The sequence below is a fragment of the Mastomys coucha genome, unplaced genomic scaffold, assembly GCF_008632895.1.
Source record: "Mastomys coucha isolate ucsf_1 unplaced genomic scaffold, UCSF_Mcou_1 pScaffold13, whole genome shotgun sequence".
Classification (NCBI taxonomy): Eukaryota; Metazoa; Chordata; class Mammalia; order Rodentia; family Muridae; genus Mastomys; species Mastomys coucha.
Window position 1 is genome coordinate 54810106 of NW_022196895.1, and position 20627 is coordinate 54830732.

Genomic DNA, 20627 nt, shown 5'->3' on the forward strand with positions numbered 1-20627 from the left:
ATTTGATAATTTCAATTAAGAGCTCTGCTCTGCCCTGTGCTGTCTAGAGAAATGAACAAAAACTATCTGTACAATGGGTGGACTTCACTTAGCATCATCTTTGACTGAATCATGGAAAAGTAATGTCAATAGCAAACATTTTTAATGATTTGATATCTGAAAATACTACCGAATTTGATGGCATTCTATAACCATATATGATTTTAATCTACTTAAGAAAAATACAAGACTGAGACTTGTCCCAAGCCTTTGCCTAATAACTGTAAACTATATATATCAGACCTCAGAGTAAGAGACATTTTTTTGTGGAAGAGCCCTTAATCTGACTCGTATTTGCCAAGGCTTTTCCTGGAATCAGGCACAGTAACTGACTCAGCGAACTGGATCTAACAGGAGCTATGTGTGTGACCTGGATTTATTTGGTAATCCAAAGAAAACTGTACCTCTGAGATATTTCTCTCTAATGACTATTGCAGATTGGAAGCTGGTACTGACTTGAAAGGCAGTGTGTGCCGCTGCCATTCTGACTGTAACATGTGTGTGCCGCTGCCATGCCTCAGTGTGAGCTTCTGACTGTAACATGTGTGGGCTGCTGTCATGCCTCAGTGTGAGCTTCTGACTGTAACATGTGTGTACCGCTGTTATGCCTCAGTGTGAGCTTCTGACTGTAACATGTGTGGGCTGCTGTCATGCCTGAGTGTGAGCTTCTGACTGTAACATGTGTGTACCGCTGTCATGTCTCAGTGTGAGCTTCTGACTGTAACATGTGTGGGCTGCTGTCATGCCTGAGAGTGAGCTTCTGACTGTAACATGTGTGTACCGCTGTCATGTCTCAGTGTGAGCTTCTGATTGTAACATGTGTGGGCTGCTGTCATGCCTGAGTGTGAACTTCTAACTGTAGCATGTGTATGCTGCTGCCATGCCTCAATATGAGCTTTTTTTTTACTGTAACATGCTCACACTTTCCTTTTGCAAAGAGTTTTGCCAGAGTCATATGGTTTATGAAAGAGCTCATGGGTTTGTGGACAGTCATTCAATTTCAAACGGTATTAGATGTTCGATGCAGCTTGAAGTTCTACCAATGGAAAGGTAGCTTAGGAAGCACAAAAACAGGATTATTTTCATATAATTAAGTAAGGTAGGGTAGCAAATAAGTATATTAATATGTCATTTCACCAAATTTTAAATTATATGATGGTATTGTCATAACAGTAAAAAATGTGAACATTTACTCCTTATTAGGTTGAATGTAACTTATAATCAGCAATATCTGATCAAATATTTAAGCCAAAATCAGTATTGTGATCTACTATGATTTAGTGCCTAATAGACTTCAAATTTGTGACTTGAAATCCATTAATTATTTTATTCAAATAATGTTCATAAAGTCAATACATCAGCTCCATAATTGATCAAATATACTGTAGTACTCCTTTTACTATGGTGAACAAAACCTGAGAGAAAGAAAAGAAAGTTCAGTTGATTTGTTCATACTTAAGCTTGGGCTCCTTTAAATGTTTTTGCAAGTTGTAGTAACCCTGAATCACCTATAAGCACAACCAATGTAGACAAAAGTTAAACTGTCAATATGCCCCACACACATAAGATAAAATATATTTAGAAATGTTTTATGCACCAACTGTTTACACAGATTGTTGGATCTATAGACATGCTATAATCCATATGGTTAAATTTAACATATTTTATGAAAGCCAAGTTCTGATAAACATCCATGCTCATTTATTCTCCTTTGTTTAAAATATATACATAGACACATAATATGTATATTTATACATATACATATGTGTGTATGTGTGTGTGTGTATGTGTAAAATTTCTGTATAATATCCATGATGATCCCTTTCTGACCTTGACTTTGGATACCACTGAAAGCCAAATGGTATAACATCTAATTGTGGTTCAGCACAATGGAGACTCAAACTCATGCACGCTGAGCCACTATTGTTTACAAAACTGTGTATGGCAGTGCTGTTACTAATCTAATGTTTATTTAAAATCCATTTAAACATACACGTTGCCAAAATTCTAAGATAATATAAGCAACCAGAGAACAACGTATCTCCCTTCTAGTGATTCAGAAATTCCCTGCCATTACTAACAGTGAACTCTAGTCTGCAGCTTTACCCTGTGTCTTAGCTAAGGTTCCCGCTGCTGTCATAAAATGCTACAATGTAATCAAACATTTAGAGGAAAAGGTTTGATTCAGTTTTAATTCAGTATATGCTTGTTTACACTCTTAGGACACACTCCATCTCTGAGATAAGTCAGGGCATGAACTGAAGTCAAGAACTTGGAAATGGGAACTGAAGCACAGGCAATGCTTCTCAGTGGTTTGTTCCTCCTGGCCTACTTTACAGAGTTTCCTGTATAACCAAGAACCACCTGCCAGGGTGCTGCCACACACAGTAGGCTGGGCCCTCCCACATCCATAATTAATCAAGAGAACGGCCTATCGCCTTACCTACAGACCACGTTTGTGCAGACACTTTCTCAAATGAGAAAGGGTCCCTCTTCTTAAATGACAATCTATGTCAAGTTGGCATAAAACTAGATAGACACAGCATATCCAAATTGATTGAGTAACTTTTTCCATCTTTTTTTAAGTGAAAGTGGAAAATCCAGTGTTGATTTTGTATCTTGACATTGGATGCAACACACATTTCTGCACCCTCAACATATTGTGTATATGTAGCACATATAGATATAGGTATCATATATGTGTGTGTATACATATATATATGCATATATATATATAAAATCACATATCACATATCATATATCATGCTTTGGGAATTATCAGCCAAATGAAAAGAAAATGATCAGATATTTCTGGATTCGATCAAGTGAGCTTTTGTCATGATGTATTTAGATCACAGGTGATTCTCTGACTTTGGAAAGTTATAACATTTTAAATATCTAAAAGTAATATTACATGATTGCAGTAAAGCAGAGGTATACATTCATTGTGCAATTAGTAATTTTAAGAATCAATATCTTTGCAGATTTTCTCATTGAATATGTTCTATTTAAATCATATTCTATAATCACTCTGTCTGCCACAGGTACTCCTATTTCAAGATCAGAATTATGGTCTTCACTATGAATATACTGTTCCATCAGACCCACTTCCAGACAATCAGAGCTCTAAGGAGCCGGGACCCCTCTTCATGTGGACACACGCAGGCTGGGGGGATTGCAATGCCACGTGTGGAGGAGGTGAAGAATATTTAAACTTCTGTCTTTTCAAAACTTTAGTCGTTTTCTGCTTAATCACTGATAATTACAATTGATTGAAAATCTCTAATTTACAACTGTAGAACCCATAAAGGTTTGTGAACTATATTCCTTAGAATGTGTGTACAAGCAGAATATCTGAACTATTTCATGGAGGAAAGTCTGACTAAAAGTGAAAAGGCCACTAGCCACTATTCTATTTTGTTCCATGAGATTGATTGTTATATGTATTACAAAGGGAGTGATGTGTCTGTTTACAGTGTACCAGGTCCCAGAAACACCATTGAGGCTGTGCTGTACAATCTATTGCTACCAGCATCTGATACATGCTTTCAGGAAAGCTGGACACAAAACTAAATCACAAAAATAAGCAGCTTTCCTATATACAATTGCACTTCAGAAGAAATCATGGCAACAAGACCTTTCACAATACAATCAACTAGTGTAAAATATCATGGGGTAGACTTGAATGATTAAAAACATCAAAGAAAAAATGTATAGAAGATATCAGAACATGGTAAGGTCTCCCATGTTCATGGACTGGTAGGGTCGATATAATAAAAATACCCATATTATCAAAAAAACCTATAGGTTCAGTGTGATCTCCATAGAACGTCCAATTAAATTCATTACAGATTGTGAAAGGACACTTTTTAGCTTCATATGGAAATACACACATACACATACATACATACATACATACACACACACACACACACACACACACACACACACACACACACGACAGCTAAAACTATCCTGAATTAAAAAAAAGAAATCCTTGAGGTATTGTGATATCTGACCTTAAATTGTACTACAGAGTTATTAATAATAAAAACAGCATGGTATTGGGGCAAAGTGAAAAATCTTAAAATCTCTCATTTCTAAGATATATCATACCATAAAACTTACACACATGAACTGAATGAATGAAGTAATATTTTAACAAACACATTGAGTTTCTTTTTAATTTGCTTTTCTTCTACAACTGTATACATATGCATGCGAAGTAAAACATCTAATTCCTCCATTCTTTGAGCTTACTAATTCTAAAATGGGCTCAGTGTTTTCTATTTCTGTATTGGATATTAGGAGGCAAATGAACAGGTTACTACAACATGAAATGTATGAATGGGAAATCTGAGTTTGACGACTTCCAGAGGAGATTCTGTGATGGGAGACTTTGTGTATATCCCACCCCAATTCTCCTTTCTGTTTATGAACAGTTTACAGATGTCTTTGAAGGATAAAAAGAAGGCTTCTTTGTGTAGAGTAATGATACATATGTAGCGAGTAGGATATGAAATGGGTTTGTGATGGAGCTGGATCATCTGTTTTCTGGGTAAGAATACTCTCCATACTCATAGCCTAAATGTTTCTAAAGAGGAGAGGAGGGCACTGGAAGAAACTGGTATATCTGTCAGGAGGGTAGCTGGGCTAGGAGAACCAGGAAATAGATGTACAGATCAACAAAGCTGCATGGAAATGTGCTAAGCAGTAGAGACAAGCAGTTGAGGAGGATATGCAGGAGAGGTGGGAGTGGGGGCAGGTGCACAGTAAACTAGATTTTCAGAAAAGCCCTCCACCAAAGTCAGACTGCATCAAATGCTTAAGGGTGAGTGCAAACTATAGCTGGAATATGGAACAGAGCTCAGGGTGATTGGAAACAGGAGTGGAGCTGGGTGTGCAGAGAACTGAGGTACCTCATGCCGCCCGCCTTCTGTGGGTGATGGGAGATACAAAAGGGGGCTTAGGATGGAGGGATCAGAGTCTTCAGATATAAAGTACCCTTCTGGTTCTCAGCTGAAAGTGAACTAGACAGGATAAAAGTGTAGATGAAGCCCTGCAGCAACCGAGGGGACAGGTTAGTGAAGCTGCTTGAAGCAGTAGACAAGGAGAGTCATCCATCATGCCATTGAGCTAAATGCTAAACTCTGAGAGTCAGAGACACTGAGATGGCTTTTCCAAATGACAGGATGAAGTCACCATGAACTGACAACCAAGCAAAGTCTGAAATGCCAGGGTTTAGAAGAATCGAAGGCTTGAGAGCTTCAACCAAAGTTAGGGATACCTGTTGGCCTAAGTGTGATGTCAAAGTAAGCACTGGGAGATATAAGTCTGATGGGGGAGAATAAATATCAAACTACTCATATACAACATATGGGTAATATATTAAAGTGATGAGACTGGATGGGGCCACCATCTAGTGGCTGAAGGGAGAGAGAAAGCTGTCAGAAGATTGACCTTTGGGGTGCTCTGTCATTGAGAATTGGGGAGATGAGGAAGCAGCGGAGCAGACTCCAAGGAGCAGCAAGTGACACAGGGAACACACACCAATGCAATCTGTAAGGCCAGCGAGTAACATGTTACGAAAAGGAAAGAATGACCGTCTGCCAAGTAACAGTGTAGATGGAGAATTGATCTGCATTAATGTATAAGATGCATTATATTCATTAGATATGAAACAAGGAGTTCAGTTGCTAACCCTCTGTGGTGATTTGAATATGCTTGTCCTAGGGAGTGGCACTGTTAGAAAGTGTGTGTCCCTGTTGGAGTAAGTGTGTCACTGTGGCAATGGGCTTTCCGAGACCCTCATCCTAGCTGCTTGCAAGTAGGTCTTATCCTAGCGGCCTTCAGATGAAGATGTAGAACTCTCAACTCCTCCTGCACTATGCCTTCCTGGACACTGCCATGCTACTACCTTGATGATAATAGACTGAATCTCTGAACCTGTAAGCCAGCCTCAATTAAATGTTGTCCTTATACGAGTTGCCGTGGGGATGGTATCTCTTTACAGCAATGAAAACCCTAACTAAAACACCCTCTAACATTAACATTTTAATGCTATATTTGGCTCTCAAGTCTATATAAAATGGACTTCTAAGAAAATAACAGAATAACAAAATGGATCCATCAATGTCCTGATATGGAAGGGGAAGGGGACCCAGAGGCTCCATCTCTCCCTTAGAACCCACAGACAGCAGTTACTGAAGGAGAGGCATTTCTTTAGTGGTGCACCTACTGGATGAAATAAATGTACTTCTGTATAGAACCCCTTCTCCACACCCATCTGAGCAACCATAATTAAACTTACTGGATTGTACACATCAAAGTCATAGAAACAGAATGCAAACTAATTAGAAAAGAGGAAGGAGGACGTACAAGAGAAGCGGGGAGGTAGAGAGATGGGAGCAAAAATGATTAAAATACTTTGTGTATAAAGATACAATAAGCCAAAATGTGAAAAATGTCAAAGTGAAAATATAATAATTAAAGGCAGGAACTCTTAATTCAATCAGTGTTGCTGAAAGAAGGATGAAGCAAGTGTGGCAGTAGCTGGAAGGGATTAGAGTCAAAGGGATGTGTTTTCATTGTTGGTTCTAATAGGAGGCATTGCACATCTTTTGCCCATGTGCGTTTTCTAGAGAAGCACATCCAACTAGGAGAGGGCGAGAAATTGCTGGAACTATATCAAGATGGAATAGGAAGGAATAAAATATGTTGACTTCACAAAACCACAGGAGAATACACAGTTTGGGGATACAATGGTTCATTTTCAGCTCTGTCCACTTTCCCACAAAGACCACTCTGCTGAGAGTGGAGGGTGACAAGGGACACAGAAGGTCTTTGAAAAATATAATTATGAAGAGGCCACCTAGAAAAAGACAAGAAGTATAGAATTGTCACCAATTGGCTGGTAGTTATCTTTAGGTCAGATTACAGATCATGGGTCTACAATGCAAAGTTCTTCAAGGGCTACTCTTGGGCATATTTTGTGGCGCTCAGCTTCTTGCAGCAGCTGGTGGTCAGCAGGAAGGAAGAGCATCAGCAGTTTGTGCTCTCATGCAGAGCTTGGTGGTGGCACTTTGTCTAGTATGGTGATTTGAAGGAGCTATCCCCCCATAAGTCTCAGACATTTGAACACATGGTCCCCAGTTCTTGCTGAGGAAGTACCACTGGGGTCAACTTTAAGGTCTCAAAAGCTCTGTACTTTCCCCACTTAGCTCTCTCTACCTCCTGCTTGCCATTTAGGACTTGAGTTCTCAGCTGCAGCTCCAGCCACCTACTGCCTGCTACCTCCACTCCACCATCATGAACTCTAACCCTCTGACATCACAAGCCCCAAATAAACTCTTACGTAAGTTGCCTTGGTCACAATGTTCATTTAGAGCAAGAGAAAAGTAACTAATCCAAACAGTAAGTTTCTCCATCACGTCCAGTGACCAGCCAGTGGTGCAGCATGTGAGCCTGGTGTCTTGGACTGGACTAGAAACATTTAGTCCTGAGCAGTTAGCAGTTTCCTGGAACTCTTTCAGTGATCAGGATTTGCAATTTGCAATTTCTCTTCTGTGGCTTCTCATCCTTCAACTTCTTCTTTTTTTGTATCCCTCTACTGCTGTTGTCTCTGCTGTTTCTGCTGTGGCTGCTCTCTCGAACTGTTCAGTTCCTTCTTATAGCTGCTGTCAGTGGTCTCCATGTAGAAGACAACTACTCCAGTTCCTTCCCTGTTGCTGCTATTGCTGCTGCGATGGGCTGAAAGTCTGGAGATCTCTATTGCAGCTGTCAATACATCTGGCCAGCCTGCTGCTTTGGCAGCTTGACTTGTTAGATGCTTATCTTTCGTTGCTGAGTCTTTCCTGACCTTTTCTATTAGAAGGTAGGCGAGAACTGACCATTCAAGAGAATCTTTGTGTTAGTTGCACACCGATGTTGCAGGGCCATGGGGGTGGGGGGGATGTCTCTTTGGAGGATGTTTCTCAGCCAGCTTACAGAGTAGAGAGGTGAACAATTCTATATGCAGAGAATTGGTGCTTACATCAATCACAGAAGACTCTCATGCAAACGTAGACTTGTGTTTGCTCCAATCATGACTTCGTCATTTCAGTGTCAATGACAGCAGTCGCTCTACTAAGCTACTAGGGAAAGTGTGCCCTGCTAACACAGAGAAATGGCTCAGAGTGCCCTCGAGCTCCCTAAGGTTTGCATTATTAAAAAGTCAGCAGAAAGTGATTGAAGTGGTCCTAGTTGGGGTTTCACATTTAGCAGAGCAGAACAGTTAAGGTCATTATGTTTCTTTAAGGTCTTCATAATATGTTCAAAATGTCTGCGCTGGCATAAGGGGAGTTGTTTGAGTGCTAGAACTTTTGCTCAAAAATGGGACAGAGAGTGATCACCTTTCATATAAGGAACTCACATTGGCCTGGCCATCTGTATCGTTGCTTGTTTACAGGAAAAAAATAGCATCAAATTTATAATAGAAAGTTAAATTATCATCAACACTGAGTGGTTTTTAACCAGGTTGATTAGATTTCGGTGATGGCTAACATCTGGGCAGTGCCCCAGGGAGGGGCTGGTCCTTTCATCTATTTCTGCAGGGGAAGAGGTGTTTTGGTCTGTGGTAGCATTAATGGTCCAGTTGAACTTCAATGTTGAGAGTTTATCATGACTTCAATCCCTATGATGCTGTAGCACCATTCAGCTGCACCGAGTTTGCAAATACTCTTGCAGAGCAAAATTGAGAATTTTCAAGTGAATCTATAAAATAAAGTGATAGATGACAGCCTGACATTGCATGTGTGGAGTTCAAAATGGAGGGAACTTATGCTGCAAGGATTTGGAGAACATTGAGGAGGTGGTAGGGTTGAGGGTTATAGGACCAGTCTGTATTTTAGAAACTGTCAATTGTCGTACACTAACAGGATGGTAACACAAGATGGTAGAAAATAGAGCAGAGATTATGGAAGTAACCCACAGTGGTTAGTGGGATGTCCGAGGGAGGGATTATGACCATTCTTGTTCTAAAGAAAAGAAGACCAGGAACTGAGAGCACAGGACTAGGAAAACCACTCGGATATTATAATTGGAGAAGTTTTGTTGGAGGTAGTGTCAAAGACAAAACAACAATAAGCTGGGAGCCAAAATCCACAAGCAAATAAAGAGAGACCCAGAGGCTGCTGCCTGACTGAAAGAAGGGTCGGGCTATGATGGCCCAAAGCCAGAGATACAGGAAATAAAAATTGAACAGGGACTTATTGAGAATTCTCAATACCATCTAGATCCAAGAGCACTGTTTATGAACAAGAAAAGGTTTAGTCAGTGAAAGCAGCATAGAAAACAAGGACAAGAAACAGAGCATAAAGTGAGCATAGAGGTCCATGGAGCGTTCAAGGGTCCAGATAAACACAGTGATGTCAAGGTGAACACTAACAAGTACGTTTCAAGTCAGTGCTTCGATTGGAATGTCTTATCAATCATCATTGCCACAAGGAAATTTTCTTCCTTGCTTGACCGCAATATCACCACGCCTTAGGAGATCCCCCATTCTCCTAGCCCTGCATCTCCCACCCACCCAAGTCTCTGTTCTTCTGCTTGTCACTTGTTCACATGGCCAACAGGCAAAAGGAGAGAGAGAGAGAGGTGGAAGAGAAAAGACAAGAAGAAAACATACCAAGTCAAAGTATGCACTTGCAAATTCTCTTTAATGTAACTCCAGTATTCAGTCATATATGTATTCCACATATATGTAATCATATATGTTCCCTATTTCATTTAATAAAGGAACCGATAATCTACCTCATCACTGAGAAAACAGATATTAAATCGTTTTTATACTTAAAAATCTAGACAGCAGAATGGGGAGGAGGGGCTGTGGAAAGGAAATCCAGAGACTGCCCCACCTAGGGACCATCCCATCTGCAGACACCAAACCCAGACACTATTGTTGATGCTAGGAAGCACTTGCTGACAGGAGCCTGGTATAGCTGTCCCCTGAGAGGCTCTGCCAGATCCAGAACAATACAGATGTGGATACTCACAGCCAACCATAGGACTGAGCATGGGGACTCCAATGGAGGAGTTAGGGGAAGAACTAAAGAAGCTGAAGGGGATTGCAACTCCATAGGAAGAGCAACAATATCAACTAACTGGACTACCCAGAGCTCTCAGGGACTAAACCACCAACTAAGGAGTACACATGGAGGGACCCATGGGTCTAGCTGCATTTGTAGGCGAGGATGGCCTTATCTGGCATCAATGGGAGGAAAGGCTCTTGGTCCTGTAAAGGCTCAATGCCCCAGAGCAGGGGAATGCTAAGATAGTGAGGGCAGAAGCAAGTGGGTGGGTGGGGGAGAAACAGGGAGAAGGGGAATGAGATAGAGAGTTTGCAGAGGGGAAACCAGGAAGGGAGAAAACATTTGAAATGTAAACAAATAAAAATAACCAGTTTTAAAAAGAAGAAAAGAAAAAATCTAGACAGTGAAGGTCTTGCCCACTGCAGAATATCCATTTTCCTTTTCTCTGCTGTTGTGGTCTAATGAAAGCTGCATCAAAATTAATTAAATACAATGTGTAATTCTTTAGCTTGAAAAGCAAGCTGTTTAAGGTTGATCGTTATTTCTGTGGGCCTTGGGAAATATTTTGAAATTTCTAAACATCAAGCAATGAAGATTCACTATGGAGCCTTTGAGTTCCTGAGTCAGCAGGACTATGAAGTTTTCTTCAAAGTGAGTTAATTTTATAGTTTGAGAAACTGGAGTGTATAGAGAATAGTGCTATTTCGGTGTCACATAAGTGTGTAGGGGTTATCAGGATTAGAGTCTAGAACATCTAAATTCGAGGTTTTCTCTTCCTCACATTGCTTTTGAGGGTAGATTGAGCCTTCATGTAGCCCTTCCTGGTATAAGATAGTATTCTTCATTGGCCACTCAGGTTCTCTTTGGATTCAAAAAGATGCTTGAATATGCACAGATTACCCCATAACCATCTGTGTTTTCCTTTCGCCTGGCTGGCTTCATCAAATGTCACCACTACATACAGCTCTTACAGGGTCTGTTTTTCTGTGTGCAAATCTCTGGATGGCGTCCCCCTGTTCTCTCAACAGTTTTTAATAATAATCTAGATGTTAGTGCCGCACATATTTATGTCTATGCCAAGATATTTCTGGACTTTTGGATATCATTTCCCTTTTCAATTCACAAAGCATATGAACATCGTTTCAAGAATGGCATCATCATCGCTCTCTTTGCTTTGTTGACTTTATTGCCAGAAAGAACATTTGTCATCTTTCAGCATATTCGGGAATTAAGTGAGCATAGATTCAAAACACAGAACATTAAAAGCAGGTTCCCAGCAGTTATCTTCAACAGAACAAGGAGAAGTAATAGTGTCTTTGCAGGCTCATGAGGGTGAGCAAGTAGCACCCCAGGCAGTGTCGCTGATCAGCGTTTGATGGTTCCTCTCCTGAGTTGTGTGTTCAATACTGTGTGTTGTATTAAAAGCAGGTTCCCAGCAGTTATCTTCAACAGAACAAGGAGAAGTAATAGTGTCTTTGCAGGCTCATGAGGATGAGCAAGTAGCACCCCAGGCAGTGTCGCTGATCAGCGTTTGATGGTTCCTCTCCTGAGTTGTGTGTACAATACTGTGTGTTGTATTAAACACACAGTAATAAGTGGAAAAAAGAAGAAAAATGTGTTGTGTTGTACAGTTAAATTTTTATTACAGTTATCTTAAACTGTCTTTTAACACTGTAACTCAAGCTAAATTTAGTTCATTATGTTAATGTTATTCATGTCAAGTTTATTAATCGAGTTTATAAATCTCAGTTATTACAAAATACAAAAACAAAAAAGAAAGAAATTCTTAAGGAATTTTATAAGATGAATAACAACCTAGAAATAGTGCTAGCAAACCTTTCTGACAAATTGGAATATAACACTGTGTGTGTGTGTGTGTGTGTGTGTGTGTGTGTGTGTGTGTGTAGAGGAAAGAAAGATAAAGACATATGGGTGGTGCATACTCACTGATAAATGCTTTTGTCCTGTGCTTTATAAAAACTACATTACTGGTACTATGGAGGGAGGAAGTGGAAAATGGCAGAGGGACGTTGGCTGTGAGGAAAGGAGGGAGGTAATGCAGAAGGAGAGGAAGGAAGGCTAGACGAATGTCAGTAAGGATATTTAAAAAGCAATAAGAAAACACTACCTTAGAGATATACAAAATATTTTGTGCATGTACATATATATTCTACACACATGTGCACACACATGCGTGTGTGCACATACATACACACACACACACACACACACACACACACACACACAACACACACACTTGAAAATCTAAGTGCCAGAAATAAGGAACCTTTCTTTAGGTTGTTGGTCCAGGAGACTCCCCCCAAAATATATACTATTACTATTGCCCTTTGTTGATTCCTCAAATTTGAAGGCAAACCCCTATTGCTGAAAATAGCATCCATTTTGGACAGGGCTTTGAGGAGTCAAATCCCCAAGCATCTTCCTGGGACCTGGCTCTTATAATGTCAGAAGGTGCTATGCAACTGCCAAGGGAAAATGGCAATTGATAGTTTTACCTGTTTTTAAATCTTACAAATCATACCCAATGACTAGCTTACCAAGATTCCCCCGGTTGGAGGGGGGCAACCTAGCACTTTTTCTTAGAGATAGCCAACAGCTGACTCATTGAACAAAGGCCCCTCTCAATGGGAAGGAATTCGTTGGTGATACTGTGACCATAGTCAATTATCCCTGACTCAAGAAGTCACACATTTTAGAGAACATATCATTGCCAATTTCTTAAGCCAATAAAATTTCTAAATGCATTCTAAATAACTGTCCATATACTCATTGGTAAGTGTAGCCCTCATAACTAAAGAAAAATAAAAAGGAACTCATTTGAAGAGGAGGAGGATTACAGAGATGTACAACTGGTCAAAATACAGAGAGCAGGTGTTCAGGTTTGAATGAGATGTAACCCTTACAGACTCAGATATTTGTACCTGGGATTTCCAACTCATGACACCGTCTAGGGCTATTATGGAACCTTTAGGAGATGGAGCCTTGATAGGGGAAGTGTGTGGCTAGGGGTAGGATTTGAGAGTTTAGTTCACACTGTGCTTTCTATTTGTGATGGAAGATGTGATGTCTTAGTTCCCTTGTTATCTTACCTCCCCACCATAAAGTACTGTAATCCTCCTGGAGCTGCAAGCCACAATAAACACTTCCACCATAAGTTGTTTGGGTCAGAATATTTTATTACAGCAGAAAAGTTAACTATGCAGAAAATAATTGTGGGATTTTTTTCAACATTAGTTGAAATGTCTATCATGCAGTTATAGACTAGTTATAGACTAAGGCTCAGAGAACCATCCTGGAAGAGGTGGAAAGAACTGATAAGAGTTGGAGAATCAGGATGCCAACTATGAGAGCATGGACATGGCACAGAAGCTGCATCCTTGAAATTCTCAACAGTCTTGTTGTTTAGCTAAGACGTGTGTAATGACAACATTGATGTCACAATGGAGATGGGAGAAAATTCATAGGAGCCCATCACTACATACAGAGCTACAGGCAAACAATGGCATCTCAGTGAGAGAGAATTGGTTGGCTCCAGGGACAAGCCCCGAGATAGGTTACCCAATTGATACCGGTCCACTTAATTTTAAACTTTTTACGTATGTTTGGTTTTATTTTATATGTGTGGGGTATCCTGCCTACACATCTCTCTGTGTACCATATGCTGGCTTGGTACCCACAGAGGCCAGGAAGAGGGCATTGGATACTCTGAAACAGATGGTTCTGAACTGCTATGTGAATGCTGGGAATCAGTCCCTGGGCCATCTATAAGAATAGCCAGTGTTCTTAACCACTTTGAAACCGCTTAAAATGTACTTGTGAATTAGATGTTTTCTTTGCTTTAGAGCTGTGAAACACCTAAACATGTTTGAAGGACTGTCTTATATTCTTTTAACAAATCATCGCATTACAAAGTTCTGTTTCATATGAAAGATCAATTTTGAGCAACAAGTACAGCAGAAGCACCAAAACCATGCCATCTTGTAATGCTTGGAGGTTCTGTGCAGAAGCAGGATGGCCTGCCTTGCCTAAGGCTTTACTTTAGTGAGTGGCTTAAAGAAAGAAAGCTTGAATGGACGTGGAATGGCAGTTTTGAGAAAAGGGAAGAGGTATCCACATGCCTTTGTATGTGAGGAAAATAATGATAAGGAAGAGGGGAAGGAGAGGGTGGAAGAGGTGAGATGCCCCCACAGTCTTCCGGTCAGGCCACCACCATTTCACTACACCCCCAGCTTGCAGCCACTGCCCTCCATATCTGGCTCCAGGCAGTAAGGAGGGAGCCAGGCCCGCAGCTTCGAACTGGAGTGGGGGTTCTCAGCATTCAGATGCTTGTGCCTCTTAAATAATTTAGAATAGGCTTGACAGAAAAATAATGTTTTACGGATAGCATTGTCTTGATTTTCAGGTTTGAAGTTACTCTTCTATGTCGGTTCCAAGACATGTCATCAAAAACAAAAACAAAGCCAAAACAAAACCTACACTAAAATATAATTGCCATTTTTCTTTAGCATTTTCTTCAGTAGTAAAATGTGATTTTATCTTCTATTTTACTTGATATAATAGGAACACCTTTGTATTATTATAAGCTCTTTACAAGTTTGATTTTTAGTATCAACATGATGATTCATGAACTGGGTTTGCCATAAATTATTATTTCAGTAATTCAGTCCTTTTGTGTGCAGACAACATTTCATCAAATGACTCTCTTCCTTTAACATTTGTTGCTGATAGCATTAATCAATCATAAATATATTATTAAATCTCATACATGGATGTCATTTACACTGGGAAAAGGAAATTAGAACACACTAGACAATGGTACTGATGTCATCCATCAGTGTCCCGAAGAAAAATGAACACAAAATACAAATAGTCTTACTGTTGAAAGTTTTTATTGTAATAAGCTCATGGGTTTTGTCAAAGAAAAGTGATAGGTTTTCTAGAATTCCTAGGGCTTTTGTCAGAAGCACTATGAATGAAGCTATAAGGTACACTCAGAAAAAGCAATACTTTCTGTCCCTTGCTATAGAACACTGCTAATGAGAGCAATGAAATCTATATGTGTCCATGTACCTGTTTCTGTGCTTTGGGAAATTCTCATCATGGAGAGCAGAATCAGAATGTTCTATATACACAGAACATCTGACCACTTACTGCTAAAAAATACATTTTCAATCAATATCTTGTTAACTTATCCTACCAACATGTCCCTGCAACATACCAACTGCTGTTTACCTTTGAAGGAAAAATTCATAATCCCAGAGGTACATTTTGTTATGGAACTTTAAAATAGTGTTATGTTCATTGGTATAACCCCAGATTAGTTTAAACCATTCCACAAAAGCCTGGAATGACTTCACAGCATATGTCCATCTGCCCTTTACAGGAGAGAGGAAGACAATGGTGTCCTGCACAAAGATCATGAGTAAGAATATCAGCCTCGTGGACAACAAGAAATGCAAGGACTTGACCAAGCCAGAGCCACAGATTCGAAAGTGTAATGAACAACCTTGTCAAACAAGGTAACCATACTCGAGACACCTCCGCATGGCTTTGCATTAGACCTAACCAGGCTAATAGGAAAATCACCTTCCCTTCAGAACCTTACAAAGAACCATGTACCTAAGTGTCTTAGTCAGGGTTTCTATTCCCGCACAGACATTGTGACCAAGAAGCAAGTTAGAAAGGAAAGGGTTTATTCAGCATACACTTCCACACTGCTGTTCATCACCAAGGGAAGTCAGGACTGGAACTCAAGCAGGTCAGGAAGCAGGAGCTGATGCAGAGACCATAGAGGGATGTTCCTTACTGGCTTGCTTCCCCTGGCTTGCTCAGCTTGCTTTCTTATAGAACCCAAGACTACCAGCCCAGGGATGGCACCAACCACAAGGGGCCCTCCCATCTTGATCACTAATTGAGAAAATGCCATACTGCTAGATCTCATGGAGGCACTTCTCCAATTGAAGCTCCTTTCTCTGTGATAACTCCAGCCTATGTCAAGTTGACACACAGAACCAGCCAGCACACCAAGTGGGAACATTTCAGCAAGCAAGATCTGAGAGAGTAGGGTTAAGGTCTGTGGGTAACGACTTCAAGGGTGTGAAACCAAAGATTAACTACATATTAAGTTTAAGAAGTACCTATGAGTTGAGCCACCACTTCAAACACGTTGTTTAATTAATTGTGGCTAATCTAGCTATTTGCTTCAGCATTCTCTAGATGAGATGCTAGAATTTGGACAAGAGGAAGTGTCAGGCCTGGGCAGATCTAGCCCAGCAAGGCAATAGAGACACAGGGTCCCTTCTGGCAGCCAGGTACTCAGTCCTTCTCCTAAAGGTCTGAAGACAAACAGTCCAGTTACTGATGGGTTCTTCAGTGAGCTCTGGGTAACAAGACAGTCAAGGCACATGAACAGGGAACAAAATATCAATGGTGACTGTCACAAGTACAGAAGAAGATGAGCCCTGACTCAGGAAGCAGATGTGGAAGAGGGTAGAAAGGTACAGACCTGGGTTTCATTTTGCTTTATGGGTACTTGGCATGGCTTCCATAGTGGGGCCTAAAAATTCAAATGGTTTCTCCTGAAAAGGATTGGTATGTTTAAGTGAGACTGTCTAATATCTCAAGCTCTACCATGTTTAGAGATGCTCTGATAAAAAAAAAAGAAAGGCTACAGTACTTCCTCTAGCATGGTAAAAGGATGTTTGCTTTATCTGATGCTCAGGATTGTAGAGACTGCATGCATTAGACTGAGTTGAACATTCTCCGAAAGTCGGAGAATTGATTCTTCCCCTTCATAACAGCTTTGGAAATGAAAGTCAGAAGAACTCACACACCCTAAGACTGAGACATGCAAAGAATGTACAGCCTTGTCACCCTGTTCTGCCACTCTGCCCCATAACTTCCCACCACAAAAGGAATCATGGTGGAAGCTATGCGGTTGGAGGAACAAAACTCCCAGTTAAGCTAATTTCACATTGGTATTTAAATCTCTTTGGAAATTACTTGTCATCTAGGTAATTGTTCACTCCTAGTCTTCATTTCTGTAATCTCTACATGCTCCCAGTCCCCACTGTGTTACAAAACAAAATCGTTAGACTCTATCAGTGAGTTTATTCCATGTTGAAACAACTGAAACTGTTTAGGGAATCTTCTCTTCCTTTATAGTGTTATGGTTCAAGCCACTTGATTTTGCTGTGGATTCAGTGTTTCTAAATTATTGAAGTCCAATTCTTGATTTTTCCCCTTCTCTACTGACAGACCTAACCTCTACATAGGTATATACTTTAAGAGAATAAAGAGATTATTTGAAGAGAGTTTGCAGAAGTAAGTACATTAGTATGTACCCTATGTACCCTATAATGATTATAGGATAATCATCATCATCATCATCATCATTATTATTGTTATTATTATTTGTTTTTTCCAAGATGAGGTTTCTCTGTGTGACTGTCCTGGAACTCCTTCTGTAAACTGTAGACCAGCTTGGCCTCAGACCCTATCTCTGTCTCCCAGATACTTGGATTTAAGACATGTACCACCATACCCAGCTATGAAATGCTAATTTATTTTATGAGATACTCTTAACATTAAAACAATTTGGTTTACCTTGCATATGTTGTTTTTTGAATGTAGTAGTTTTTTTCTGCCGCATCTGGGATCTTGAACATGCTTACAATGACAGGCCTAGAACTTCCACTTTCTTCCTTGAGTGTTCTTTGAAGTGTGTGCTGCTCAGCTTTTGTTTATCAATTGAGGCAGTCAGCCACCTCGGAGGAAAATGCCTAAATGAAACCTGCTAAATGAGTCGTTTATACAGAGCAGTTTCAAGAGAAAATTGTGAGGCAGAGTAGAAGTGGTTTTTGTTAGGGAATATTGTCTTCCTCCCATGAGAAAAGGAGGCAGTGTCTTTAAGCAGGAATCCATGTCAGGGAGGAGAGCAAGGAGAGAACATGGGCAGCTAGTGACAATCATCTTTTAGAACAGTGATCAGTTCTCTTAACTCTCTGCCAGCTTCCTCCAGTTTCCAGCCCAGCCTCTTCAAATGTTCCTTCCAATGGTTCCTCCTTTAGTTCCCCAACAGTCTGCTCAAACAGTCACTTTTCCCAGTTTTCCCAGTACTAGCAATTCCAAACTGTAACAACCATTCTAGCCTATCCGATGCTCAGCCCAGCTTCTCCTGGCTCAACTTTCTCCTAACCATATCTTCTGCACCTTCCACCTTCTCCACTCATCTGCTAGACCTTCCCCCAAGTCTCAGCTGGCTTTTCTATCTCCCATTCTGATACCAGAAATCCGGGAGGCAACCAACACTGAAGATCATAAGGCCAAGCAGTTCTAGCAGCTGAGAATTCTTATAAGGGCCACTTGACAAGCAATTGAGGATCCAATTGCCAGGCACACAAGATAAATCACACTGCAATCATCACAGGGTATCTTCCCAAGACCTGTTCATAGAGCATGTTTCTTCCCACCCACCCCCCAATGGCTTCTCTCCCAAGAAAACATTCCAGTTTCATTCACACTCTATGGCCCAAGCGTCTTCGGGGGACTGTGAGCTAGCTTAATGGATGAAAGGGCTTGCCACCAAGCCTGACCATCTGAATTCGTTTCCTGAGTCCCACACAGTGGAAAGAGGAAATTGACTCTCACCCTGCACATGTGTGATATGGAAAGCATGTATCTATGCATCTATACACACACACACATACACACACACACACACACACACACACACACACACATACGCACTCACATATGCAAAATAAGTAAATGTGAAGCAAACAGAAAGCAGGTTAAGGTACAGTTGGCTTTTTGGCTCAGAATTTGAGGTTGCTGTCTATCAGGATGGGGGAAGTCAGAACAGCAGGGACTTGACACAGTTGGTTACATTGTATCCACACTATGTTAGCAGATTTAACAGAACTCCGCTCACTTTCTCCTTTCTCTGAAGTTTAGGATCTCTGTTCCCGAAGTGGTGCTCTCCACATATAATAATCCACATTATTCTATAATTCCCATCTCAGTTAACCTAATCTCAATAATTTCTCATAGGCATGACCAGAATTTTGTTTCCAGGCTGATTCTACATCTTGTTACTCTGACAATAGTATAAATTTTTACATCTTCTGCAAAAATGTCACCAAATAGCCTATGTCATCTTATGTGCCAAATACAAAATATAGAGAAAATATGTATACAAGTAACATTATACATATTGAGTAGGTTTATTGGAATATTTAGACATATATAAGTATATACATATATGTATGTAATAATAGTTGATGAAATAAGAGGCTATGAATTTGAAGTGAGAGAGCATGGAAGGGGAAATGATGTAATTATATCAATAAAGAAAATAATTAAATGACTAAGTAAATATCTAATGATTAAATATCTCTGTAATGTCTTACAAATGAGGTCATCCCTAGGTAGATGAACTCTAAAACATAGAGAATGCTCTTATCCTGTTAGAAAATTTGTAGCTTACATCTTTCTTTTGATGAATTATCAAGGAGTAGAAAAGATAATGTCCATCCTTCTATTGAGCACGTGATAATCAACTTTATTGTAAAACTATGAGGTTCCATGACATCAATCACACGGACTCTTTTCAGCTATTTCTTCGGGCTCTAAAGGATGAGGGAAAGGACACCAAAAGAAGAATTTAAGTTGTGATTATTTCCAGAAGTGTTTACAGAAATAAAAAGCAGAAACCAAGCCGCAATTGATGGCCAATTATTCACTTTAGGAAAAATCAACTAAGGGACTCCAGTGGAAGAAAAGGGTTCGAGTGCTTTCTTCTCTTTCGTTCTCAGAAATAAAAACACAAAGACTGATAAAATTAAATCATCTTTGCAGTTGCACACTGGACTATGAGGATATAATGCTTCGAAATGTAGTTAATTACTGGAAAGGCTTGGGATTGGTTAACTTTGATATAATTAGCTATTCCTGTAGAACATAGAAACCTAAATTCTATTTCTAGAAATGTTTAACAAAACACTATTAGTGGAAAGTTACTCAATGCGAACCACTGCTGGGATTCGATCTGTGCCACTGGGCAATTTACATATGTGCAAAAAGGAGGAGTACATGCATCCATCAGGAAGCCAGAAAAACCTCTAGCCAAGCAGTCCATGCCTTGCCACAAGCCAGGAGGCATAGCTGTGGATGCCCCAGCCTGTGAGTAGGGAGGAAGAACAATCAAAGAGGAAGTTGTCAAGCCTGGGAAATCCATATGAGGAAGTAGCCTGCAGTGAAACCTTAAACTGTTCCAAAGGCCACATCAGCATGTGGTTTGTTTTAGGAACAAGTAGAAGGTGAAGATGAATGTATAGTTTAAAGATAAATCATTTTAAAGATATATCAAAATATGTGCTCTATAGTACACTAGCCCCCTTTATGGTGGCTTCGGTCCATACAGTTTTAGTTAACCCCAAATGTTAAACAGGATTATTTTTATTTATTTGTTTGTTTTTGTTGTTTGGATGGAGGGAAGGA

At 40.1% G+C, this 20627-nt stretch overlaps 1 protein-coding gene and 1 long non-coding RNA gene across 3 annotated transcripts in view; one reads left to right on the plus strand and one right to left on the minus strand.

Annotated features, from left to right (window-relative positions):
* Adamts19 (ADAM metallopeptidase with thrombospondin type 1 motif 19) overlaps nt 1-20627 on the plus strand; it is a 187349-nt gene that overhangs the window by 141657 nt on the left and 25065 nt on the right. For both annotated transcript variants that reach the window (XM_031365741.1, XM_031365742.1), the window contains 2 exons: nt 3084-3237; nt 15511-15646. In XM_031365741.1, the coding sequence (XP_031221601.1) occupies nt 3084-3237; nt 15511-15646 (290 nt within the window). The remainder of the gene's footprint in view (nt 1-3083; nt 3238-15510; nt 15647-20627) is intronic.
* Nucleotides 19664-20627, minus strand: part of LOC116087200 — a 34817-nt gene continuing 33853 nt past the window's right edge. The window contains exon 5 of the long non-coding RNA XR_004117314.1: nt 19664-19756. This is a non-coding gene — a long non-coding RNA (uncharacterized LOC116087200). The remainder of the gene's footprint in view (nt 19757-20627) is intronic.